General features: G+C 44.6%; 1 protein-coding gene across 2 annotated transcripts in view; it reads right to left on the bottom strand.

Moving 5' to 3' along the window:
- The window catches only part of SAR1B (secretion associated Ras related GTPase 1B), a 38,352-nt gene extending 14,687 nt beyond the window's left edge, over window positions 1-23,665 (bottom strand). The window contains exons 1-2 of one of the 2 annotated variants that reach the window (XM_077326819.1): window positions 23,186-23,665; window positions 1,629-1,704 (exon numbers count right to left, since the gene is read on the bottom strand). In XM_077326819.1, the coding sequence (XP_077182934.1) occupies window positions 1,629-1,686 (58 nt within the window). In that variant the 5' untranslated portion in view covers window positions 1,687-1,704; window positions 23,186-23,665. The remainder of the gene's footprint in view (window positions 1-1,628; window positions 1,705-23,185) is intronic. The other variant, XM_077326820.1, reaches the window with a different exon arrangement.
- Between the last annotated feature and the right edge of the window lie 4,086 nt (window positions 23,666-27,751).

The raw sequence follows: 27,751 nt of genomic DNA, 5'->3' as shown, positions 1-27,751 counted from the left end.
TTACGCTGGTGAGCAAAGCAAAAGTCACTTGAAAAGCTCCTAATAGGCAGTCTGACAAGTTCTTCTACACAAGATATGCCTCCAGCAAAACTATAGCTCTTTTTTGTTGTTGTTGAAAGAACAGCATAATACAAAGGTGCCTGGATTGCCTTTGAACTGGAGAGTGTGGGATGGTCAATTGGAGTTTGTTTTCAGGCAACAGACATAATTCCTTTACTACATTCAAAGCCTTCAGTAATTAGGAGAATGTGTACTTTTCCTTCAGGGAAAATATATACAATGATAATATCTTAAGCAGCCAGTTACCACACAGGAGATGTTTTATAAATTGGAGTGCAAACTAAATGCATTAGATCTGTATTTTCTAATCAGGTCTTATCATATGACAATTAATGAAGCTTTAAACAATAGTAATGATGGATGCAATTTCTTTTCTTTGTCCATGAACCATTAGCAGTATAAAGCTGGGGATCTTTCAGGAGACAGAACGATCATTCCGAAGACTGCTCCCTGATTGGCCAGTTGTGAAGCAACTTCCTTCTCTCCTTGCATATCTCCTGCAACTGATGGCTCAGCTGATGTACTTTGTCCCTTGGCTCCACCATCCATAACAGTCACCTCATTTGTGAAGGAAGCAGAAAAATCTAACTGATACACGGTCCTTGTACAGCAGTTCTTAGCTGCAACTGCCAGAATCAGTAGCAACAAAAGCTTGTAAGTAGGTGGTCAGTAAAAGGGGAACACGTATACACAGCAATCAAAAAGAAATATTAGGCTGACAATGGAGTGATGAGATCTGTCAGCAGGTAGCATCAAGGTGGAGTAGTGGCAAGGTGTAGTATCACTATGGAGGGTAAGTACAGCAAAACTGGAATAAAATGCAACATCTCTCTATTGAGCTCTCAACAGGAGATACAACAGGAGATACACAGCACACATTTTCCCCCAGCACAAGCCCTTTTCAGTAGTTGCAGTTGACCATGTGTATAGGATGAATAAGCATAGGACAAATATGCTACACATGATCCTCTGGATATGTGCAAATACCATTTCTTCTGGATGGGGCAATGTGTGTGTTTTGCGGCCTCATAACTGTCTGGAACCTCGGGGGGGGGGGGATCACAAGTTGCCCCTTTCAGAAGAAGGGGAATATCTGGAGGACTATGTATATCATATTTGTCCCACACAAACAGGCACAAAGAAAAATAACTGAAAAGAGCAAGTGTAACATTGTAAAACAGTAGGCTTTGTTTTAATGTGCATGTCCCACATCAGTATTAATGGCCCCAGGTCAAGGTTGCTTAGGCCTTGCATAATGATGCAGTGCAGTTGTGCATTAACATGCACAATGGGCAACAGAATAAAGTAAAATTACATCTCTGTAGCAAATGGTACAAATTATGAGTAAGCTATGAGTAATATGGCCATTAGCATGTCTTTGCTGTAACTGAAGGCATAACAATATTTGAAGGTAGAGGAGTTATTTGCCAGAATAATTTTAATACCTTTAATGAAGGCAAAAAAAACCCAACTTGCATATATTTCAGCGATGCTTGTTTTTCATGTGGTTCCAATTAACGCCCACAGGGGAATGGAAATGACAGTATCACTGTGGAGTTTAATCTTACCTAAAAACTGCAGTACGCTACTGAAACCGCTATAAATCCAGTCAAATATAAAGGACATATTCAAACCTTACAGGTTCTGAAAGAAACATAAGATAGTCAATATGTTAAATTACATTTAAACTGTACTGAGGCAGCAACATGAAAGAAGTGCAGAATAATGGACAGAACCAAGACTTACAGAGACATCACTTTATGTTATTCCAATAAATTACAGTACTGATCCTTTCAGAATAAAATACCTCTAGTCTTTGCTGTAGAGGAAAACATTTATTTTTTCTTCTTTGAAGAATGTTAGGACTGGAACTTGAAATTACATTTCTCAAACAGTGATTCTCCCATGCTGCCAGGGAAACTGTTTTTATTCTGACAATAACTGGGCAGCTTATGAGGGTGGGGGAACCAAACAGTGTGAACAGTACAAGGTAACGCATAAGTTGTAAATTTTTGCAAGATCACAGATTCCCTTCCAGGAATATGAAAAAGATCAGTTTTCATGGAAGTGAAGCCACCACCATATCATATAAGATATTACTTTCAAGTTGTATAGGGCCCTTTAGCTGGAGTATATATAGACCTCCTTGTGGGGTCCCTCAGGGCGCAGTCCTCTCCCCCACATTATGTAACATCTTTATGCACCCTCTAGCCCAGCTGGTACGTAGATTCGGGCTGGGTTGCCATTAATATGCAGATGACCCCCCAGCTCTATCTCCGCATGGACAGCCACCCAAACTCCCCCCCCCCAGAACCATTCCCCAGATGTTTTGAAGTGGTGACTGAATGGCTCGAGCAGAGTCGTCTGAAACTCAACCTCTCCAAGATGGAGGTCCTGTGACTGGGACAGGCCAGGAAGCGAGACTACCAACCCTGGCAGGAATACAACTTATGACTGCATCCCAGACCAAGAATTTGGGTTTGACCATTGATGCCTCCCTAACTATGGAGGCTCAGGTCAAGAAGGTAGCCGGTCAATCATTTTACCATCTTCGCCAAGCTCGGCTACTAGAGCCCTACCTGTCCACCGAGCACCTGGCCACGGTGATCCATGCGACAGTCACCTCCAGAATAGATTGCTGTAACTCGCTCTACATGGGCCTACCCTTATCCTTGGATCCAGAGATTCCAACTGGTACAAAATGCAGCTGCTAGGGTCTTCACAGGAACACCATGGAGGGCCCACATCCAGCTTCTGCTGAGGCAGCTGCATTGGTTGCCGGTTGCTGTCCGGATCCAGCCCTGCCCAGGCTAGGAGATGACTGGCAGTAAAGGGTGTGGAAATGTGTCCCTCCTTGCCTGTTGATGTTAGACTTCATTGTCATGTTGTCTTTGTGAACTAGTACATGGTTGTTGTGAACTATGGGTAGAAACTCCTGGAATGCCAGAAGTATGGCCAGTTCCAGCTAATTGATATTGCGGTGCATTTCTTGAGTGTACCATTGTCCCTGGTCTGTCTGCCTTTTGCAGTGGGCTCCCCAGCCATGTTGACTGGCATCAGTTGTGACTATCAGTTGCTCTGGTTGTTTGAAGTCCATGCCCCGTTGTAAATGTTGTAAGTGTGCCCACCAACAGAGGTTCACATGAAGCCTTGTTGTCAGAGTCATCTTCCTGCATTTTATTCTAGTGACTAGGGTCAAAGCCCGTTGTATCCAAGAATACAACGGGCACTAGAGCTTGGCAGTGGGAAGAGGAAGTGGAGGAGTTGTTCAGTCTGTAAGGGCATGGGGTTGAATGTGTGTGTTGTGTGGGAGGTTGTGGTGGTGTAGTGGCAAATGAGGGCATGGGTGTGGAGATATGGGTGTTAAGAACCTGTGGTGTAGAATGTTCATTGAGTGTGGGAGGAAACTGACCTTTGGGAATTGTGGCATAGTGGTTACAGATGAGCTTTCCAGAGCCATGTCTTCAGATATGTGAAGGGAAAATCAGACTGGAGACTCTTCTTAGGGGAAGATTACATGGCAACCAATTCCCCACAGTTCTGCATATTTTCCCTTCTTGTGGGAATTAGGCCACATACACCAAAATGCCCCTCTGCCCTAATACACATGGGGTAGTCACAGTACACAGGTGTCCACCCTGTTCCTTCTTCTCTATTTTTTTAACTGTTGATAAAATATTATGTGCCCACATGCTTCTTTCATGGTTGCTCCTTAGAAGAAGAACGGATTTTTGTACCGTGTTGTTTACTACCCAAAGGAGTCTCAAAGCAATTTACAAACACCTTTTACATTTGTCTCCCCACAATAGTCAACCTGTGAGTTATGTGGGGCTGTGAGAGGTCTGAGAGAACTGGGAATGGGCCGTAGTGACCCAGCAGGCCTCAGGTGTCTCAAAGCATTTCCCAATCATCTTCCTTTCCTCTCACTATTTACAGTTTCAGGCTGGAAGTATTTATTTAGATCTTCCCACACTTTCCAGACTCATAGGACTGATGCTGGTCTGCCTGTCTGCGCCCCAGAATACAAACAGTTGCTGGTAAGGGCTGGCCATAACCCATAGGCCAGGAGGGACACTCCTGCACCACTCCCTACCAACTGCAGGCAAAAAAGGCTCATTTGAAGGCTGGACTCTGAGGCATTGTATGATTTTGAAGTCCCACCTCCAAACCTCCAGGAATATTTCCAACCCAGGGGTAGCTAACCTCCAGGTGGAGCCTGGAGAGCTCCTGGAATTACAGCTCACCTGCAGAGTATAAAGATCAGCTCCCCAGGCAGAAAGGGCTACTTTGGACAGGATTGTGGTAGAGAAGAAACATTTAAGGCCTCCCACACAGGTTGTTGTTGTTGAATTGAAAGACTTGAGTCCTACTGCACAGGGTTGTTGTGCAGATGAAACAGGAGACAAAAGAGCCAGTTTCTTCTGCAGAATAACGCTGTGCAGTGGCCTCAAATGTGCAGAGAGTTGCAAAGAAGAAAGACACATGGCTTGGCTGTGTCTAACCCCGGACCAGAGCAGTATTTTAAGTGAGAAGGGGCTTTTCTGTGGACTCCCTGTCAGGCAGCTGTTTGGCAGAAGGGGAAAGTCCCCCCCCCCTCAAAAGGATGGCCCTCAGGCTCCCCTGCGTTGCTCTTGGAAAGTCCTCCTCCCCTCAGTCAGGGCCTGTCAGAGGTTCCTTCGCAGCAGGCCTGAAGGGAGGGGGGAGGGGGAGCACTCTGCAGCCTCCTGCCAGCTCTGTCAGGGTTCTGAGGCAATTTACAGTTGAACTTGACAGTTAGGACAGCCTTGGGGCAAAAAGGGCTGGCACAGCCTGTCCAAACCTCTGTTCTCACTCCCCTTGGCAGCCCTACTGACCTCCTCTCCCTTTGGTGGTCAGGAGCAGACTGTCAGCCATTTCTCCAGATTGCCCCTGGCTGGATGGAATTTTGGTCTGTCCTTCGCGCCTTCCGATTGGCCCCTCCGCTTGTCAGTCCAGGGCCGTGGGACCAATTGTTGCCCCTCCCCATCACAGACTGAGCTCACCCCAACACCCCTTACTGATTTATTAAGAGGGAAAAGATGTTGTTTGAGATGCTGTGCTGAAATGCCCTCCTGAAATTGGCTTACATCCCCAGAACCAAACATGAGGGGCTTACTAGCAGGATTTGCTGGTCCTGTGTGACTCCCACGATGGTGGCAGGTCTGTTCCACAACTTTGCTGTGCTGGGAAGAGATCTTCTGGCGGTGGGCGCTCCCCAGCACACTAAGCTTCTGGCGGAGTCAGCGCCCCCTTTGCTTTTGTGTTTCCTGTAGGGTGCCTCTGCCCCATCCATTGTCTTCTTGCAGCAGGTACGTGTGCCTTTGGAAGAGGACCCACCAAGATTGGCTTGCAGTATGCGTTTCTGTTTCCTCCCAGCTAAGCATTCCATAGGCAAGACAAGCTTCACCCTTGCCATGTACTCCACGGGCAGCACAAATGAGGAGGCTGTGCCTGGGGCTCAGGGCTGCTCCTTGGTGGCTGCGATGATCTTCTGCACTCTTTCCTTTTTGGACAGGGGTGTCCAGCTGCCGAGGAGCTTGGCATCACTGCCATCTTTCCTTCTTCTGCTGTGCCCAACATCATTTAGAGCAGTGGTCCCCAACCTTTTTATCACTGGGGACCGGTCAACGCTTGACAATTTTACTGAGGCACGGGGGGGGGGGGGGGGAGGTAGTCTTTTGCCGAGGGACATCACCACCACCAGCTGAGCCCCTGCTCCACTTGCTTTCCTGTCGGTGTCCCTAACTTCCCGCCGCCCACTGTGGGGCACTGCCAGCAGCAGCTGTGCAGTGCCACATCAAGGGGAAGTCCCAGCCATGGCGACCGCTGGAAAGCACCAAAGGTGAAACGGTGGCAGAGCAGCCCCTGAGGCAGCAGCCAGGGAGGAGGATGAGGAGGAGCTGCAGCCCGGTACCGACTGATCCACAGACCAGTACCGGTCACCGGACCGGGGGTTGGGGACCACTTATCTAGAGAGCTGACTCAAGCTGATGTAGGTCCTCTTCTACCTTGCCTTGCTTTTCTATGTTCCCCTTGTAATGCTTTATTATCTCTTTTATTTTAATGATATTTCCCAAAAGGGCTGAGAGCAGGGCTCAAAATCACCTATTCATGCAGTAGGGTAAATTAAACTGGCAAGCCAAGCTTGGGTTGCTGAGGAAATGACTCTGAAAAATCTACATGAGAATGCCCTACTTGAGCAGACATGTGACCTAACCACCTTGGATGACTACAGCCCCACTGAAGGAGAACGTGTACCAGTTGCATATGTCCATCTTTGTCAGTGTTCAAATACACTGGGCTCAAATTAACCCAGTAGCTGTTAAAACTGCCCCCCCCTTCCCGGATTCTCCTCTCTTGCTCTGCAATATCTAGTTTCATTATCCACAATGTCATGCAATACTTTTCCTGTTCACCACAAATAATTGGGAGGGAAGGGAAAATGCACTATGAAGTCTGTTTACCATGTAGTTGTGACTTAACTACCAAAAGATGCCCCTGTAGTCTGATAGCCTTCCTTTGTCCATGTAGACAAGTTTTAGGTGTGCCTTCAAAATATTTCCATACAATTACTAGCCATCAGCCAATTGCTATTCCACATTTCCAAACTTTCACCAATCTTAAAAGGTCAAATTTAAAAAGGTGCACCAAACTTAAAAGGGTGCATCTCTTTCTCAGATTGCATTGTTAGTTACAATACTTCCTGTTCCAAATTTCTTTGAAGTAACTGATAGTCACCATGGAAAGGAAAGTCTTGTAAATAGTCTTCCTTTAATTCAATATTCCCAGATGATGGCCATTTAGACACAAGTGGGGCCATTGCGCACCTCTAAAAATATAGGTTTAAGCAATCGCAATTGCTTAACTCTATAAAAAAAACGTGTCCCCCCATCATTTCTCACCTCCTCGCTCTCTGTTTCTTCTCACGCTTTCTGACGCTTCCAGGCACTCTGCATGGCTAATTAAAATGACACAGGAGAGGGACTTGCTATACCAGCGAGTCTCCCCCCCCCGCCTGTCAATCATGGCAGCTAGCCAATCAGTTTTCTCCTAGCATTAACGGCAAAGCAATTTTTTTAAAGTAAAACTTCTCCATTGCTATGCCCATTCATATAATCATAGATGCATAGCACATAGTTTAATGCCAGCCCTTTTTGGAAGTTTGACACTTGAAGATGAACAGAAATAATTGTTTCCTGATTTTGGGGGGGAGGGGGATTGACAGGCAAGCTTTGTGTGCCACCTGGTGGGTGGGAATTTTTTTTGTTCTGCCTCTATGGACCAACACATATTCGTTGCTCCAGGCAGCTTGTTACAAAAAAAAAAAAGAAGCCCCATTCCAGGGAGAAGGGAGGTGGGCACGAGGGTGGGCGCTAGAGATAGATCATGCTACTTCTGGCCACTTTGGTTACACACACAGCCATTTTGCTAGTGGTTGCTTGTTGCTCTCCTCCCGAATGTGCAATATAGTTGGGGGAATCCGATTTAAAATGGAGGATGTAGCTGCCCGTTTGCTGCTGGAATGCTGGATGCTGACGTCGAGTAAAACATTTTAAAAAAGGGTCTGCAAGAGGTAACCCTTTCACTTCATTTTCTGGGTACAGAATGGCCCTGGGATTTAAAATGTTGAAACTCAATGATGCTGACCACTAACAATGACGACTTTAAAATGGGATTGGACAGATTCATAGAAGAGAGTCCCACCAATGGTTACTATCTAGAAGTATGATAAATAAATATCTATGGTGATTAAAGGAAACGTCTAGAATGCAGAAATGTTGAACAAGTACAAAAACAGAGCTAACGTATGGAGTGTAACAAAATAAATATTTATATTAATCTTAAAATATCTGTGCGTTAATGTTTACCACCTCAGGAAATAAAAAGACTAATAATCAAAATCTATGCATGTTTACTTGTGGGTAAGTCTCACTGACTTTGCTGAATGTGCGCAGGATCATGTTGTAAAGCTACAATGAAGCACAAGAAACTAACCAGATATTAAGAAATGACACACACAAAAAAATTGATGACAGCAGTCATCACATGAAAGTTACGCAATATCATGTTGAAAAAAACTGTCACTTGCATGGCTGAGAAGCAAAGGTCAAGAACAAGCAAACGCAGCAGAACATACACCATCTGATTTATTTATTGCTTGAACAGAATACCGATCAGAGAAGAGCTTCCAAGAGGCTTAGAAAACTATCACGCCCTATGATAGAGAATGGCTCAGATTGCAGAGGTGAAAACAAGTTATTAAAGTCTAGATGTGCTAAGTTAGAGAGATCCTTTTAGGTAATGGAGGCTTGCAGAAACCCCCTCCCCCATCAGAGGTAAAGATTTTCAGTAGATTTTAAAATAACACCCTAAAGATACAGAATCTATAAGAAGTTTAGCCCACTTCTATTTTATGGAATGGGGGGTGGGGGTGGGGAGATAGCTGAGGATAGCAAAAATAGCTATTTTCATTCCCAGCCATCAAACTTTGTGTAAAGCAATATAGAATTCATTTGTTCATTTTAATTTATTAGCTGCAATGTTCTACAGTGGTGAAAGTTGAGTAGATCTACCAGAAGCAGGAGATCTTAATGGATGTTGCAGTATGGCCATCATGTGAGGTTAAGACTTTTATGTGTTTTATGTAAAAGCCTGCAAAAACACACACACATACACCAGAAAACAATGTGACTTTATGGGCACACAACAAGCACATATACAAACACACTCAGCTAGGCTGGAGTCCTCAATAGCGTGGTGAAAAAATCTAATGGAAGTGTAGGTTACACTTGGAGGAAGGGCAGGCCTGGAGAACTGGGCCCAGTCTCATTTTTCCAGAAGACAAACCAGCGGACTGGAACTTTAGAGAGCTCTCCTACTTACTATTGCCAGAGTGCTACGATGGGGCATGTATATTCTACTTTTTTGTCCATTATTTTAGCAACAAACAATACGTGCAATAGGCAACACAATGATTACTTGGCTGTTACTAAGTGTTTGCTACAGTATGGACATTTATCTAAGGACGTACCATTTACTTTAAAAAAGCAACCCTTTAAACTTTTTAAAATATCACCATGTCAATAGTAAGAAGCCCAAATTTTCTCTTCTGAAGATATTCCAGTTATCATTCCCTCTTACACCATTTATGTTCAAACATATGTCTGTGTGATGGGTGAAAAGTCACCACATTAGACACCTGTCTGGGGGGAAGGTATCTACCAAACTGTTAGAAGGGTTTGGTCTCAGGCCTTACTTTGGGCCACTCTTCCTCCCAGGACAATTGATGATCTGGCAAGGCAGGTAAGTTCTCCAGATGGACCACCACTGAACCTCTACTCTCTCAGCTCCATTTATTCACAATGTGAGGTGGTCTGCCCCTCCATCCACACCTTTAATATTGATACAGTAATCTACAGAGTAAATAAATCCCTTGTTTAAAAATTTAATACATTATATCCTTAGGCTAGGACTCTAGACTTTCAGTCCACACTTTGCCAGTCACACTTCCTGCGCTCCAGTTATATAAAACTACAGCTGCAGTCTACCCTCTGTATACACATAAAACCTGCACTTCTGCTGATTCACATGCCCCTCTCCTCTCTCATTGTCTCCCTCAGATCTGGAAGCCATATGCTGAAATTTAAACTTCTTGGAACCAAAGGAAAAATGCCCACAATTTAATAAGCAACCTACAAGATGCTCTGTCTACTTATATCTTTAAATAGGACAGGGTCCTATTAAATAAAAGAGTAAGGCCACCTGGGGAGGAGTTAGGGCGGGCCCTGTCCAGGATAAAAACTCAGAGGGCCCAATCAGGAGCCGCAAAGTGGCTCCTGATTGGGCCCTCCGAGTGTCCATCCAGGGCCAAGCAGCCAATGGGGAGGCGCGCAAAGTGCCTTCCTATTGGCCCCTCACCAGGACAGACCAAAATTCCATTCACCCAGCCCAGTCTGGCTGCCAGTCTGCCCCAAAGGGAGAGGAGGTCAATAGTGCTACCAAGGGGGATGAGAACAGAGGTTTGGACAGGCTGCACCAGCCTTTTTGCCTCAAGGCTGTCCTAACTGCCATGTCCAACTGTAAATGGCCTCAGAACCCTGACAGAGCTGGCTGGAGGCTGCAGAGTGCTCCCCCTCCCCCCCTTCAGGCCTGCTGCGAAGGAACCTCTGACAGGCCCTGACTGAGGGGAGGAGGACTTTCCAAGAGCAACGCAGGGGAGACTGAGGGCCTTCCTTTTGAGGGGGGGGGACTTTCCCCTTCTGCCAAACAGTTGCCTGACAGGGAGGCCACAGAAAAGCCCCTTCTCACTTAAAATACTGCTCTGGCCGGGGGTTAGACACAGCCAAGCCATGTGTCTTTCTTCTTTGCAACTCTCTGCAGATTTGAGGCCACTGCACAGCGTTATTCTGCAGAGGAAACTGGCTCTTTTGTCTCCTGTGCAGTAGGCCTCAAGTCTTTCAATTCAACAACAACCTGTGTGGGAAGCCTTAAATGTTTCTTCTCTACCACAACCCTTTCCAAAGTAGCCCTTTCTGCCTGGGGAGCTGATCTTTATACTCTGCAGGTGAGCTGTAATTCCAGGAGCTCTCCAGGCTCCACCTGGAGGTTAGCTACCCCTGGGTTGGAAATATTCCTGGAGGTTTGGAGGTGGGACTTCAAAATCATACAATGCCTCAGAGTCCAGCCTTCAAAGGAGCCATTTTTGCCTGCAGTTGGTAGGGAGTGGTGCAGGAGTGTCCCTCCTGGCCTATGGGTTATGGCCAGCCCTTATCAGCAACTGTTTGTATTCTGGGGCGCAGACAAGCAGACCAGCATCAGTCCTGTGAGTCTGGAAAGTGCAGGAAGATCTAAATAAATATTTACAGCCTGAAAGTAAATAGAGAACTAGTAAATGTCTGGAGACACATCATAACTGAAATAGTAACTGGCAAATAACCTTGGCCTGGAAAATAAAAAACAGTATAAAAAACCTTACTAAGGTCAAGACTGCTATGCACAGACAGTCTTCCTCTTAGGGTTGCCAGCTTCCCTGTGAGGCTCGCTACCCCACCTCCTTCATGGGGAGTCTGCTATGGGGAGAGAGGTCAGTCCTCTCCCACAATCAACAAACATTCCACACCACAGGTTCTTGACACCCATATCTCCACACCCATGGCCTCATTTGCCACCATGCCACCACAACCTCCCACACAACACACATGACAACCCCATGCCCTTACAGACTGGACAACTCCTCCCCTTCCTCTTCCCACTGCCAAGCTCTAGCGCCTGTTGTATTCTTGGAGACAACGGGCTTTGCCCCTAGTAAGTCTATAATACTGTAACCATGATGACTTTTCAGAACTGTTTCACAGGATACTCATTGCTCATCTAACCATGTGTCAAACATGAGCATAGCAAGTATGCAAACAAACATGAAAGAAGAATGAAAGATTCAGGAAGGTAGCTGTGTTGATCTGAAGCAGCAGAACAATGTCTGAATCCAGTGACATTTTACAGCCAACAAAGTTTTATTCAAGGTACTAGGGGCAAAACCCATTGTATCCAGGAATAGAGCTAGAGCTTGGCGGTGGGAAGAGGAAGGGGAGAAGTTGTCCAGTCTGTAATGCCAAACCTCCAGGAATATTTCCAACCCAGGAGTAGCCAACCTCTAGGTGGGGCCTAGAGAGCTCCTGGAATAACAGCTCATCTGCAGAGTAGTATAAAGATCAGCTCTCCAGGCAGAAAGGGTGGCTTTGGACAGGGTTGTTATGGAGAAAAAACATTTAAGGCCTCCCACATAGGTTGTTGTTGAGTTGAAACATTTGAGGCCTACTGCACAGAGTTGCTGTGCAGATGAAACAGGAAACAAAAGAACCTCCACAACAGCATCCAGTTTTGTCTGCAGAACAACGCTGTGCAGTAGGCCTCAAATGTGCAGAGTCACAAAGAAGAAATACACATGGCTTGGCTGTTTCTTCCCTCCATCAGCGAGGCGGGACAGAACAGTATTTTAAGTGAGAAGGGGCTTTTCTGTGGCCTTCCTGTCAGTCAACTGTTTGGCAGAAGAGGAAAGCTCCCCCCCCCCTCAAAAAGACAGCACTATCCATGCCCTCAGACTCCCCTGCATTGCTCTCAGAAACACCATCCTCACCTCAGTCAGTGGCTGTCAGAGGCTCCTTCACAGGAGGTCTGAAGGGAGTGGGGAGGGAGCGCACTCACCAGCCACCTGCCAGTTCCCTCAGCAGTCTGAGGCAAGGAGAGGGAAGTTGTTGGATGTGACAATTATGACAGCCTTGGGGTGAAAAGGGCTGGCGCAGCCTGTCCAAGCCTCTATTCTCACACCCCTTGGCAGCCCTACTGACGTCCTCTCCCTGAGGTGGTCAGGGGCAGTCTGGCAGCGATGTTGCCAGATTGCCTCAGGCTGGGGGGCGGGCTGTGTCACGGGCTGTGCCGCCTTCATATTGGTCCAAAGTCGGGGGGGGGGAGCAGGGTCAGTCCGATCTTTGGACCAATTGGAAGGCACTTTGTTCACGCAAAGATCGGACTGCCCCCGCCCAATCTCTACTCACCTAGGCCTTAGCTTATTATACAGCAAAGCTGTTCCAGAAAATTATTTTTTGAAAGGAGCGTAATCTATTGTAATGAAATTTACTCATTGGATCAGAAACCACTTGTTTCTCTTCTGAGCACTATTCTCTGAAGTGTCACCTCCCACCCATCTTGTTTCAGGAAAAAGAGCAAGGACCTCACCTAGTGAGACTTGTGAGTGGCAGGTGATTCTAACCACAAAAAAGATACTGCCAGTGGAACAGGCAAGTTGATAGCCTCCCTGAGGACCAAGCCTCCTGCCAAGGATTTAAGTAAATATGATTCTTTTGGTTGGTAAACACTGTAGGCATTTCCGCATATCAGAAAAAATAACATTACACCAGCTGAATGGCATAGCTCTAAACATTATCGCACCTCCAAGCCCCTCTTCAACTTTTTGCTGTCTCGCCTTTGTTTTCCTTCTTTTTGCGCTTGTTACCCTCCACATCTCCTGCCTGAAATGGCAGAAGACAGCAATGCGCTTTACACACGACTCTCTTGCACCTATCAAGCCAGGCAGCCAATCCCCTTTCTTCATGTTTAAAAGGGCCCGCGATGCCCACTAATTTTTTTTTAATGCATGCTTCTCTGTTTGCTATGCCTATGCATATAATCAAAGATACATAGTCTTTTTTGAACACCACCCCTTACGGGATCATGAGCTAGCAACTGCTAGGCTTGGAAACAACAACAATAATAAAAATATCCCATCATTTGAGGTTCCCAACATGGGGGGGGGGGGGGAAATAAAAGGACTGTGTTGTGTCTAGTGTTGCTGGAAAAATCACAAGATGGGCAGGTTGAAGTAAACGGCTGGGGAAAGCTCTCCCTTTAATCAGTTGCAGCTAGCGAAGTTTCTCCCCCCCTCTCCAAGCTTAGGGAGGGTTGTGAAAGACAGAGAGCAAGGTGGAAAAGATCGGGTGGAGGAGGGGGAGAGATAAAATGGCTTGAGCTAAAGGACCAGCTCCGCCACTGCTCAGGACATCTGGAGGAGTACTGATCTTGACCAGATATGAAGTGAAGTGCTGTTTTGTTTCATACCCTGTGATTAGCTACTCAGTGTTGTTTACTTAGGCAAGCTCACTTCATAGGGGTCGGCGAAATTATAGAGCAAGCTCGATTGGCATCTGAGAGGATCGCAGGGGAGAGACCTATTGTCAGTCTCCGGGAACAAGGGAGAGGGAGGTGGGACAAGGCAGGAGCCTTTAGCGCATTTGAGCCTCCATACCTTCCCTCTGCTGGTTGCTGTCCGGTAGCTAGCGCTAAATGGGTTGGGGAATCCAGTTGATGAGATTCTCCAACTAGCGCTTTAAAATAGAGGATGTTGCCAGCTGTTTGCTGCCTGGATGCTGGATGTTGGCAATGTCATATGGAGGGTCCGGAAAATAATGAGCATTTCACTACATTTAAAGAGTGTGGAAATGACCTGTGAATGCGGAATAATAGAGTGAGTACCTCTGGACTGTTGTATCACAAAGCCTATATCACAGCTGGGCTTGCTGTGGTTTCCCCCACTGCAATTCCCCACTGGAAAAGGTATATTTAAGTGAAGGGCTTTTCTCCAAGTTAAACATTGCTTCTCTCTATCACCTTCATTTTCCTTTCAGCTTTCCTTACTGATATCGGCCTACCCACTGGGGCAAAGTTATTCCAAAAGGTAAGGCAAATGCAGGCATTAACATGGAATATTATATAACAAGAGATTGTTTCTTTAAATAAGAATTTTAATGCACACCACTTTTACAGCAATTTTTTTACAGAATAATCAAGACATGATTTACAAGATGGAGAAATTATTAGCAGAAAAGACTGCATCCAAGGAAGATTCCCATTTTGAAGAGCAAAACTTCCAACAGCTACTGAAGGAGTCCCCCATCTAAACCTGACTGCACTTTAACCCTTGTACTTTACATGTCAGTAATTTCAGGTCCATAATCTCCTCAATACAGCTTGGCAAATGAAAGTTTAAAGTCTACTATATGACTCTGCACATTGCACAGCAGATTTATTTAACTCAGGACTTCACACACTCTCAACACTCCGCAAAACAGCCTGTATTTTGAACAGTTCTCCATATGTGATAGAGTTCTTCTCCTCAGTAAATTCCATTCGTAAGCAATGCAGACAAATATATTACTGTCTGTGTTGGCAAAGCAGCATAGGATTGTACATCAAATGATTTTTTTAAAGTTTCCAGATGAATCTAACCTCATAGAAGGGAAGGTCTCCATCTCCTATTTCTCCTCAGTCTTCTCTTGTGAGGGAAATAGTGATCAATGTGGCAAAAACGTAACACAACACCGGCAACAGAAATGGTGGCCTGGGATCACTGTTGGAGCAGTCCACAAACACCTAGTTTCTTTAAATGAAAGAAAGTCTTTGGGGCCAGATGAACTGCATCCAAGTGTACTAAAATAACTTGCAGATGTAATCTCTGAACCTCTGTCCATTATTTTTGACACTTCTTGGAGAACAGGTGAGGTGCCAGATGATTGGAGGCGGGCAAATGTTGTCCCCATCTTCAAGAAAGGGAAAAAGGAGGATCCGGGTAATTATCGACCCATGCAGGGGGTTGGACTAGATGACTCATGAGGTCCCTTCCAACTCTATGATTCTATGATATCAAGAGATACAAATTCAAATGCTGAACTATGAAATGCTGTGCAGCCATCAGGTTTTGCAGAAAGGAAGAGGAAATACTATTAGGAGTACATTGTACTAACTGCTGTTGCTAAAAACTATTTAAGGGAAATGTGGGTGCTTTATTATGGCAACGGCTGGCTTACCTTATCTTACTTAGATCTGTATTTTGAACAACTGCATTTCTTGCTGCAGTTTCTGAATTTCAAGGCCACCAGGACTCTGCTGTTGGATTCACCTCCCCCCATTCCCCTACATAAAATAACTGCCGAGTGAGGATTCACTTACTGCAGATTTAAAAGTATGCGCCAGTCACTGAGAGCTGATAATCAAAATAAAATGTTGTTAAGTCTTTAATGTGTCATAAGACTCCAGTTTATCTTGTGGGTCAACATTTACCTGTTGAATTAAGTGCCTGCACTCTTATATATTCTTTAAATTGCTCCTTTACCAATAGGGGCTACACGCTACGGGTTCACGCAGACTAAGAGTATGGGTGCCTTAATTACAGCTCTGAGATCAGGAAGAGGCCATAGGATCCTGCACTCCCTTGCCCCTCTCTTCCGGAGAGTTGACTATCCCCTACCTTAACTGTGGTTCTACATTACAACAGCACCAAGAGAGAAGAGGCAACAACCGAAAGGTGTCCTTTCACTGTGTTTGGACCCAGCTCTGGATGACAGCTCCCTCTAGCTCACAGATCAATGACCATCACTGAAACAAGACAGCAAAGCAGTTACAGCCCAGCATCCTCCCTCAGAGATCTCACCAAGCTTTATTTTAATCTGTTTGTATTAATCCATAAATGGCTGTAAACTGCTTTCAGGCAAGTTCTATATTTCTATTGCAGAGTAGCATAGACTAAGTCCAATGAAATCAATGGGCTTTGACAGGGATTGCACTGTTGCCCTAAAATCTCTTGCCCTCAAATCCCTACAGGGTTGCCATAAGTCAGCGGTGACTTGATGGCACTTACCACCACCACCACCAATTAGCTTTGATAGACCAGAATATACTAAGCAAACAAGTGTTAGGCTATCTGTCAAAGAGCCTCCATACATCTCCTAAGAGCCTTCTGTTTGGGCCTAGTCCTTAGACTACTGAACTGATATGGTAACACACTTTAGAAAAAAACTGACATCCTCTGGAAGCTACACTTTGTGTGGGGATATGGCAGGCATGCCATTTTTCAAGCAGGTGATCCACCAGAATACATGATAAACTGTTCCAAAGCCTCTGCTCCATTGTACATATCAAATGGAATTTAATCTCACATTCTTCAACAATCCATTGGAACTCCTCTAATTAGTCTTTGGGTACAGCTTGAGTGTAGTTCTGGGAATATTCCACTGTTGGAATCACATTAGACTGCCACTGACTCCTCAGGATTGAAAGCAATCTGTTTTCCATTCATTTTTATATCTGATTGTATCTCCTGGAGTTTAAAAGCTGTAATCAATTGTCATTTAAGTAACAAAAAGCCTTTGTAGAACAAGTGCTGTTTAGTTAAATCTAACAGCCTACCCAAACAAAAATGATAAATGGAACTTAATATTGATCAGTGCTGAGCCAGAAACTTTACTGACAAAGAAACACACATGCTGGGAAAGAAAAAAGAGCCCAAACAGAAGTGTTAAAGATCAACATGATTCCAGAGGTGAATTTTCACAGATAAAAATCTCCATGATCTCCATGATCATGTTCTTCAGCAAAATTTTATAGCTAGAATTCTATTATTTCATGATGGAATGTAGATGGTGGATATGACAGAAAGGAAGGAGGTGGTACTGGCTTTCTTTCATCATGTGTTTTATTCAATTTTTGATTGAGTAGGTCCACAGGATGGGAAGGTTTGGTGGTAGAAGATGTACTGGTTCAGGAAGACATAGAAGGAGACATGGTGGTGCTCACTGTGAATCTAATCTTCATCATATCCAGGGAAATGTGGGCGGTAAGGCTCTCTCAAATGGCTCCATTTCAAACTTGGTATTGTACAATACCAGATCCGTGAAAAGTTTCTATTATATCTCACCTGTTGTATGAGGAACAATTAGACTCTGCTTGCTTCACTGAAATTTATTTTATCATGTAGTCAGCTTGGCACAACTGGTACCATCTGGGCAAGAATTCCCCAGTAGATGGGGAGGGACAGTCTTTCCTTTCCATGAATCTTTCTCTATTAACAGACATCAATGCAGATAGAGATCAGCTTTGATTGTATGTATCTTGTGTTGCGCAACAGGGGTAGATTAGGCAAATTATGCATCAGCAGGATCCCTAATTTGACAGTGAGGTCCCTGGCTAAACTGATGAAGTCTTGGATTTCTTGATGAAGACTCTTGTGCTTGGGGATCTGTCACGTTCAGAACTTCATGGGTCTGTTTCAGGTTGTGATGGGCCAAACACAAGAACAAAAATATATGCCAGATCTTTTCGGTACCAAGCGGCTTTCTGATGATCCGATTACAGGGCTGGTTCAGCCCATGTCATGGTCAGATCACTATTTTCTGAAGTTGGCAGAACATGGTTGAGTTCTATTCTCTATGTAGACACAGTGTAGGCACAGGCTAATTCAGATTAGAGATTAACAGATCTTTTTAGTTTCTCGTTAATTTGTGGAGGCTCCTGTAGCTTCACAAGATGATGAGCTGGCTATGGGCATAAACATGGTTGCTCCCTTAACATGATTTTCTGTATTCTGATAAGCCCCCAGCTGCACAGCTCTGTGTCATCAGAATCTTATCCAGCTCAGTAGGTTGAATTTATTTCTGGCTTAATAATACCTAAATAATGCCTAAAGTTTATTTGGCCCCAGTACAATGTTTGTGCTAAGTTATTTGCTCACAAATTTTCTCTTACCTGTTTTTCTTGGAGGATAAACTGAGAGCAGGTTGGTCCCCAAGGTATCAGAAACACCTACTTATCTTTTTGTTATGGACAGATTCAAATTGATCTTACCTATGAATCATAGAATCTTTTTTTTTTTTTGGCGATGGCAAAAACTTTATTTAAACCATATAAGCAAATATAAGCAGAATGAGTTCCTAGGTACAACAGCCTCGTTTTCGTTTAAATCATAGAATCTTTAACCGCTCCTAGCGGAGCAGATTAAATAAAGCAGTAAGGGCCCCAAGGGTGGGCGTGAAATCGGGAGGCGCGAAGTTCATGATTCTGAACTGGTACTCTTGGGCCATCATCACTGGCTGAGGCAGAACAATCTAGAGAAGTGGTTCCCAATTTTTTAGGGGCTGATGCCCCCTTGGCTCCCAGGTCATATCCCCACACACATACATCTTTCCTAGTGTTAGGTCTACTGCAAATTCAAAGCACACTATATTGCCTACACTTCTTTTCTGGTTATTGTTCAGTGGCCATATTTTAGTCTGGAAAAATATATAAACTCATTGTAAAAGTCATTGGTAAAAGCCACTTTGGTCCTCATTGGGGGGAGGGAGGGGGAGAGAGAGAGAGAGAGAGAGAGAGAGAGAGAGAGATGGGATGGGATGGGATGGGATGGGATGGGATGGGAGACCACCAAGGAAGTTCAGGGTCGATACTACTTCCACTGCTTGGGAGGGAGTATCATTCACTTCGAGAATCCTTAATTTAGAGGTATGCTGGTCAGGAAATCTGATTTTCTTGACGGATTAGATCCACTGATCCTGGACAGAGTAGACCTGGATTTTATAGAAAAGGTAAAGAGCTTGGGTGTGCTCACAGATCCAGGCCTGGTGTTGAAAAGCTGGTTGGAACAGTGAAAAAATATTTCTCCCATTTTTAAATAGCTACATTAGCTGTCTGTTTGTTAGAATTCAGTTCAAGGACCTAGTTATGTTATTTATAGTTCTTTGCAGCCAGGGGTCCATATAGCTGAAGGACTGTTCTCCTCCCACAGGTTCCTATGTGCTAGCTGTGGTTTTCAGGCTGCTACTTGATGGCTGCTCCCATCAAACATTAGCTAGAGCCCATGCCTTTTCCATCACAGCTACCTCTCTGTAAAACAGGTTTCTAGCTGAGGACAGGAGACACCCCTCATTGGAAAATTTCAGATGGCACTTTAAGCCCTGTTCATATATTAGGGCTTTTGATGAGTATAAACAGCAGGTAACTCTTAAAGAAAGAAGGAAGCTATTTTGTGCTTTCTTATTTAGTTCTGTTTTAATATGTAATATTTTAAGAATTACTTGTTAACCACCTTGAGTCAAGAGGAAAGGTGGGGTGTAAATAAATAACAGTGATATGTTGATGCAACAAACTACTTAACCGTCGCTTGAGATGATGATTTGGATTATGCATTCCAGTTCCTGTTTACAAACTGAAAAGTTCCAAGGCTTGGACAGAATGAGTCTACTGACATTCTTTTGAAGCAAGGTAGATACAACTCTTTGCATTCCTACCATACCTAGTATTTAAAGATTAGCATTCCATCTTATTAAAATGATGACAACACAATCCCAAATAGTTAACTCACAATACACTAAGAAGGGCTTCAAAATTTGAAGATTTTCTTCCACTAGCGTACAATCTATTTTTTATTCTTTATTTGCCGCAGTTCGCAGCCTATTTTGTTTCATATACTTTCTGCATTTTCAATTCATATTTTATTACATCTCCTGCCAGCTTGGTGAAGTGGTTAGGAGTGCGGACATCTAATCTGGCAATCCAAGTTTGATTCTGCGCTCCCCCACATGAAGCCAGCTGGGTGACCTTGGGCTTGCCACAGCACTGATAAAGCTATTCTGATCAAGTAGTACTATCAGGGCTCTCTCAGCCTCCCCTACTTCACAGGGTGTCTGTTGTGGAGAGACAAAAGGGAAGGCAATTGTAAGCCGCTTTGAGACTCCTGGTAGAGAAAAGCAACATATAAGAACCAACTCTTCTTCTACTACTACTTACTGTTATTATTAATTTTTATTGTTGTTATTATTTAGTGTATATTTTCTCAGCAAGAAGGCATAACCTTGCTGGTAGTATAGGGGTTTTATGTTTTATTGCTATTGTAAGCCGTCACGAGTCAGCAGGTCTGAGAGTGGCAATATAAAAATTCAATTAATAAACAAAAGAATAAATAAATAAACTGTCAATATGTAACTGAGTCTTTTGCTTGACTATGCAGAAAAAGATACAAATACCAGAACAAACAATTCACAAACTAAATAGCAACATGCAGCATTAATGAAGTACCTGCAGATGTCTATATGCTGAACCTACAAAACTCCAGCAATTCTTAATATAATTTTTGAAGTTTCTAAACTTTTAAAGATCCCAGGATCCTTTTCCAGGCAAAAAGCAGGAGGCACTCAGCTATATTCCCAGGGAGAGGAGAAGCTGTAAAAAGTCACAGGGCCCAGACAAACATATGTCTTTCAAACACTGCAAACAACAAGCTCTGGTTTCAATGAGGTGTGATTGCTTTCATTGGATCGCACCCAGTGCTTCTAGTCTCTCCCAATTCATAGCGATGTCCATACTGGACAGAGTTGGATGATGATTAAGAACAGACATACCAGAGGTCTTAAGACAAATACATAGTAATCCGGCCCTTGCTCAGTCAATAGATTTCTGCAATCACAGGTTTAGGGACTCTTTGGGAATGATGTTGTAATTGCTTGATCATCTTTGGTAACATCCCAAAGTTGATTCATCTTTTTAACCCAGACTTTAACAGAACAACATGTTTACTTCTAATAATAAAATAGCCTATTTACATTTGGACAACTTCAATTCTAAATCTGAGGAGATACTGAAGTACATTGCAATTTGGCCCAAATGTGTTAAAAGAAAATCAAACTATCAGCTTTCTTAAACCATCTACATTTACAAAATGTAAAAGATAAAATAATATTATAATGTAACTAAATCAAGTAAAGTAAACTCTGGTACAAACTATATCACTTCTGTGTGCAATTCACCTTCAACTCTTGTGAGAAAGGCTGATTATAAATAACATAAGCAAATAAATAAAACGAAAAAATGTGTCTGTTATACAAAGAGGGAACAGGGATAAGTTGCCCAAAAAGTTAATTGTAAAAAATTGGAGTGACATTGTTTCTATTTAGTTAAGAAGAACTGCAGCTTCCATTGATGACATACTGGTTTGTTAGATAAGGAAACCACCACTCCTTAAAGAGGTGGAATTCCTAGTATGAAACTATTGCAGTGATATTAGTCATCAGATTTTTGAAGGTTAAGAAATCACAGAGACAGCCACGCCTGACCTACACAACCTAAGCCTAAGATTGTAAGCCTCCTACGTAACAGCGAGTGATTTTTACAAAGCAATTCCCTGTCAACACTCAATTCACACCACTTATAAATCCTTTAAAACAGCGATAGTCAAACTGTGGTCCTCCATTTAAAGCAGGTTGACTACCCCTGCTTTAAATGCCGGTCACCATGTTTGTGGATAAATATTCTACAATAATTCCAACTATAGATATGATCAGTAGTTAAAGCATGTTAAATGGAGAACTAGATTGTTATGCAACCTTTGAGTATTTACACCTGAAGAAAAGACATGACATTTTGTTTTGTTCCACTAAGTCAATGACCTGACTTTTATATTAGTGGCATGAAACACTTTCAGTTCAAGAGGTTATAAGGAGACAAGTGAATGGAGGCACACATCAGCAACCTGATCATGCTTATGCAAGATGCAGGGTGAATTACCTTCTGAGAAATATAATTGAGGATTGTGTCCCTCGTGGTGTCAGATGCCACTAGAAAATCATTCTGCTATTGGGCCAGAGAGGGTAATAAACAACTCTCACTGCCTAAGACTTTAAATAGCATTACTTAAGTAAAAGGGATATATTAATTATAAATCTGTTGATCTTATTTTGGTCAAGACAGAACATTGTCAAGCCATATCTCAGGCCCCACAACTAAGGAATACATATCTTCCTTCCCATCAGTAATCATCACAAAGCCAACCCAATTTCTAACTTTCAAGTAGCATATGCACCCACTGTACAACATAGTATCTGTGCCAAGTTCTCAGCAGTGAAAATTCATCAGTACTGGATTAACTGTCAAGTTGCCAGCTGCCATTTTCAGTCATGAAGATCGTCATCAGGCTTGCTGTGAGATTCTGGGTAAGTACAACTCACAGAGGTGGAATATTTGGCTTTAGCCTACATTAAAAGCCCTTGCTCATGTAGGAGTTCACCAAATGGCCTTAGGTAAATGACGTAGTTTATAATGAGCGCAATTTCCTTCACACAGTTGTTTTAAGAAAAATCCCATCAGATATCTGGCACATTAAAAGTGATACAGATGCAACACCAACAGAGGCCAATAGACAAATCACCAGGTCTTTTGGTTTCCTCTCTCAGCTCAATTTCTGCACTGACTCACTGTGAGAGGTCGGGCAAGTCAGTTTAATCACCAGTTTCCTCGCTTAATGACAGCTGCGGTCCATTTAGCCAAGAAGCCAAACAGGGCTAATGAACTGAAATTTCCCTATTTATATATATATATATCATTATTATACATACATATATATATATATACACAGAGAGAGAGAGAGACGGGGTGAGGGCAGGTGGAAAGGCAGAGGTCTTGGTGCCCCTGGGGAAGAAGGAGGGAGGCGGGAGGGTCCTGTGGACAAAAGCAGCAGGAGAGAAGCCTTCCCCTACTAAGGAAGGAAGCGAAGCATCTACTTGAGGAGGGAGGGAACAGGTGTAGGGTGACGTCCACGACAAAGGGAGGCAACAGGTGCTATGCCGAGAAGGGGCCATCGGTGGGGCAGGGAAATGGATACGGGGGGCGCAGCATTTGGGAGGGAGCGAGGCTAGGAGTACAGAAGGACGGCCAGGGGGACGCAAAGCGGAGCCGGAGGGAGACCCAGCGCCTTGCCCAGCATCCTTCCCTGCCGCCGCCAGCACCAGGTACTCACCCGCGGTGAAGAGCCTGAGATCCGGGCCGCTCCGTCCACCACGCCAGCCGGCACCAACACAGGAGGCCGCTCCGCTCTTCCCCTCTCCTCTCTCCTGCTCCGCCCCGCCTCCCCTTCCCTCCCCTCGCCGACTCCTTCCGGGCCCTGATGCCCGGCCGGTCAGGGAGCTGCGACGCTCAGGGCAGCAGCAGCAGCGCGATCTCCTTCGGCGGACTGGTCGGGCCGACTGACTTGGGCATCGGGCTCCCTGACGGCTGTTACTCGAATCCAGCACACCAATCCCGGATGTAAAAGTAGGGGCGCGACCAACTATTTGCAGTCCCAGACCAGTCTGCGCAAAGGCACGGATTGCCTTGCTTCTCTCCGCAAACACCACCCCCCCGTGGGGGGGGGGGCACTCAATTCAATCCAGCGGTGGGATTTCGCATTCAGCCTTTCTCCCAATATGTTCAGCTGCATCCAGACCTTACTCTCTCTACCGGTTGCTTTGGACTACAGTAGAGTTGCCAGATCTGGGTTTGGAAATACCAGATTTTGTGGGGTGGAGCCAAGAAAAGGGGGAGGGGGATTTGGGGTGGAAAGGGACCTCAGTGGAGTATAATACTATTAAGTCCACCCTCCAAAGCAGCCACTTTCTTCAAGGAAACTGATCTCTGTTGCCTGTAAAACTGGGGGATCCCTAGGTCCCACCTGGGGACTGGCATCCCTTATTTCCAGGCTTTAAAGTTAATTATTTAGCCAGTTTATACTAGGGATCTGAGAGCAACATTTAAAAAATGAAGAACAATACTGGATCTTGTGATCATCTAGCCAGCATAACTCTGTATGCCTTTTTTAAACTGCTCATGCAACAGTGTTAACTGAACAAGTAGTAAAAGAGTAGATTGTTTCCCTATATTAATTGTAATGATTAGTGAAATAATTAAATAGTATTGATGAGTATTAGTAATTGAGAATGGAAATTAAGGTTCTTTTATCCATTTTATCCACAATGCATCATTAGTTCACCCAAGGAACTCACATAGATCTCCCATTTTGCATTATCCTCACAATAATGCTTTGAGGTAGATTAAGCTGAGAATCACTGGCCACATTAATTGAAGCCTAAATAGAATGTATTCCACAGGTTAGGAAAGGCACTGCGAAATCTAAAAGAAAACAGGATAAGCAGCAGCCCTGGTTAGACATAACTACACTCCATTTACTGAACTCCTTTACCTGTTGTATATCATGCCTTAACAAAAAAATATTTTGTTACAAACTGCACATTTAAATGGATGCACAAAGATTCTACTAATTTAGACCATACAATGAAAAAATATTAGTATAATTTTTAAGAAGCAATTGCATAATCCCACATATGTTAAAGTGCTCATGCAGTCATGAAATCTTCAGTTAAGCAGGGAAAAATACTGTCACACTTATGCAGCAAAATCAGTTCAAATCTTTCTCCCTGTGGACTTCCTGAGAAATTCAAATGTTGTCCTAGGAGAATAGAAGAAAGCTGAAACAATCCAATTCCTGTATTCACTGGTGCATAATCCGAAGACAAGTTTAGGTGAAATGTTTGTACTGAATCCAAATAGCAAGTTAAGGCAAGGCAGACAGGACTCTGGTCAGTTCCTGTTTTGCTAAACTTTTTCTCATGCCAACATGCTCTAACTCAGGGGTAGTCAAACTGCGGCCCTCCAGATGTCTATGGACTACAATTCCCAGGAGCCCCTGCCAGCATTCGCTGGCAGGGGCTCCTGGGAATTGTAGTCCATGGACATCTGGAGGGCCGCAGTTTGACTACCCCTGCTCTAACTGGTACAGCCAAGCACACAGCACCTCAAGTTGTGCACTGGATGCTTCAAACCACCAGTCAGCCTAACGTATATCCCAGGCAAATCAGCAGAAACTGTAATCAGGCAGAATTGTTAGGCACATAGGAGGACAAAGCTTGCAAGGGAGGAAATCAGCATGGCTTTTGCAAAAGGAATCCTGCCTTTCAGAAAGTGAACAAGCAATGGTGACATTTTATATACCTGGACTTTCAAAAGGCTTTGAACAAGGTACCTTACCAAAGACTCTTGAGTAAATTTAACAGTCATGGGATAAAAGGATGGGTTCTCTTATGGACGACAGGAGGCAAAGAGTAGGAATAAATGTACAGTTTTCACAATGGAGGAAAGTAACTAGAATTAAGTAGTGAGGTCCCACAAGGATTGGTATTAGGGCTGGTACTATTTAATTTATTCATAAACTAGAGAACGGGCCTTGAAAGAACGGGCCTTGAACGGGCCTTGAAAGGGTCTCCTCCTCTGGCCCCTGGCCAGTCAGCTTAACGTGGCCTTGGGCGGCAGCTCGCAGCCAGATCAAGTGGGGTGGATGGGGTTGGGCAGCTCGTTAGCAGGGCTGGGACAGAGTTACTTAGGAGTCCTTAATGAGCAGTCAGCAGGCCCAGCCTAGCAGGCCAAGAGGCCCTCGTTAGGAGGCCCTCCACCACAACCCTTTGCCTAGGGCCTCTCCCCTTACCTGCTGCTGGCTCCAGGCACTGAGGCATCTGCAAACAAAGAGGCTAGAGTCCAGGGATGGAGGGCGGGAGCTGCAGGGGCAGGGCCAATCAGGACAAAGCTGGCTGCACCCTGATTGGCCCTATTCCAACTTGGACAGCTGGACACGTCCCCCCCAGGCTGTTTCATAAATATATAGAGGGACAACAATGGATAAGGATGATCTGGAAGTAGGGGTGAGTAGTATAGACACTAAATTTGCAGATGACACAAAATAATTCAGGATGGTGAAACCCAAGTCTGACAGTGTAGAGCTCCAAGAGGACTTCCACAATTTGGGTGACAATGTGGAAAATAAAGTTCAATGTTTGAGACCGAGAGGAAAAAAAGATTTTGTGGTCATTGTACCTCAATGAAAATGTCAACCAGTATGTTACGGCAGTAAAAAAGGCAAACTCGGAGAGAATTTTCAGTTTAGAAAAGAGATGATAAGGGGAAACATGATAAAAGTTTCTAAAATTATGCATGGGTTGGAGAGTTGACAGAGAGCCAGAGCCAGTTTGGTGTAGTGGTTAGTAGTGCAGACTTATCATCTGGCGAGCCGGGTTCAATTCTACGCTCCCCCATCTGCGCTCCCCCACAGCTGGGTGACCTTGGGCTCGCCAGGGCCCTGATAAAACTGCTCTGACCAAGCAGTGATATCAGGACTCTCTCAGCCTCACCCACCTCACAGGGTGTCCATTGTGGGGAGAGGAAAGGGAAGGCAACTGTAAGCCGCTTTGAGCCTCCTTCAGGTAGAGAAAAGCGGCATATAAGAAGCAACTCTTCTTCTTCTTCAAAGAGAATTTTTTCTTTCTCCCAAAATACTGGAACTTGAGGGCATCCAATGAAACTGATGAGGAGCAGATTCAGGATGGACAAAAGGAAATACTACTTTATACAGAGAGTGCTTCAAATGTGGAATTTGTCGCCAGAGGATGTAGTGTTGACCACAGAATGAAAGGGGATTAGATTGATGTATGGAGGCTAAGTCTACCAATGGATATTAGCCATGGCAACTGAGGGGAACCTTCCCATTCAGAGGCTCTAATTATCTGAATCCCAGACTTGGAAAGCAACATCAGAAGGCGGCCTTGGCCCTTTTACCCTATTGTGGGCTGTCCAGAGGAACAGGCTTTCCACTGTGTGAGAGAGGGTGCTGGACTAGATGAACCATTGGTCTGGTCAGGTAGAGCTCTTCTGTTCTTATAATGGTCTGTGACTAAAAAATGTGAAGAGTGACTGGCCTCAGTAATAGTAATGGATACAGCGCAGGCCTGGTCTGACAACTTTTTGTTTTAGTTTGATTTCCTGCATCTTGATTTTATGTCTCAATTCCCAAATGGGATGTATCTAAATTCATACCCTGAATTTGCTGGTTCACAATGAGTCCATTCGTGATCATTTTTAATCAGTCAGTTCTTGGCAGCTAAACTTGACTGCAGATCATTCTAAGGCAGTGGTCTGCAACCTTTTTCAGGTTGCGGACCGGTGGAGGGGAGGGCGATCCGGGCGCTGCGCATGCGTGGCAGCCCGTGCGCAAACGCCACCAGGAGCAGCCCCACCAGAAGCGCAAACATGCTTGTGCGGCAGTTTCACACATGCATGCATGTGCAAAAGTGCATGCACGGACTTGCCGCGCATGCACGTTTGTGCCGGCGGCCGTGTTTCCCTCTCCCCTCCCTGCCGCAGAAAGAAGCTTGCAGGGCCGCTTTGATGGCCAATTTGCTTGCGGCCTGGGAAGTTTCTCACTGCGGGGGGGGGGGCGGGGAGAGGGATCTGCGGCCCAGTGCCGAGACCTTCACAGCCCGGCACCGGGCCACAGCCCAGTGGTTGGGGACCACTGTTCTAAGGTACTGAGTATTCATAGTCCTTACCTCAGCCTAGTTACCGGCTTGCTACTTCTAGAATATTCATCATTTGCCCTACCTCAATACATTGCAAGAAATGTGTAAGGGAAGGTAATATTGATGGCAGTTTTCCTTACTGACTCTGACTGTGCACTTAGAAAGGGCTGCTCTTATTTGTTAGA

Source organism: Paroedura picta, chromosome 3 (genome assembly GCF_049243985.1).
Source record: "Paroedura picta isolate Pp20150507F chromosome 3, Ppicta_v3.0, whole genome shotgun sequence".
NCBI classification, from domain to species: Eukaryota; Metazoa; Chordata; class Lepidosauria; order Squamata; family Gekkonidae; genus Paroedura; species Paroedura picta.
This window is presented reverse-complemented; position numbering and strand designations above follow the sequence as displayed.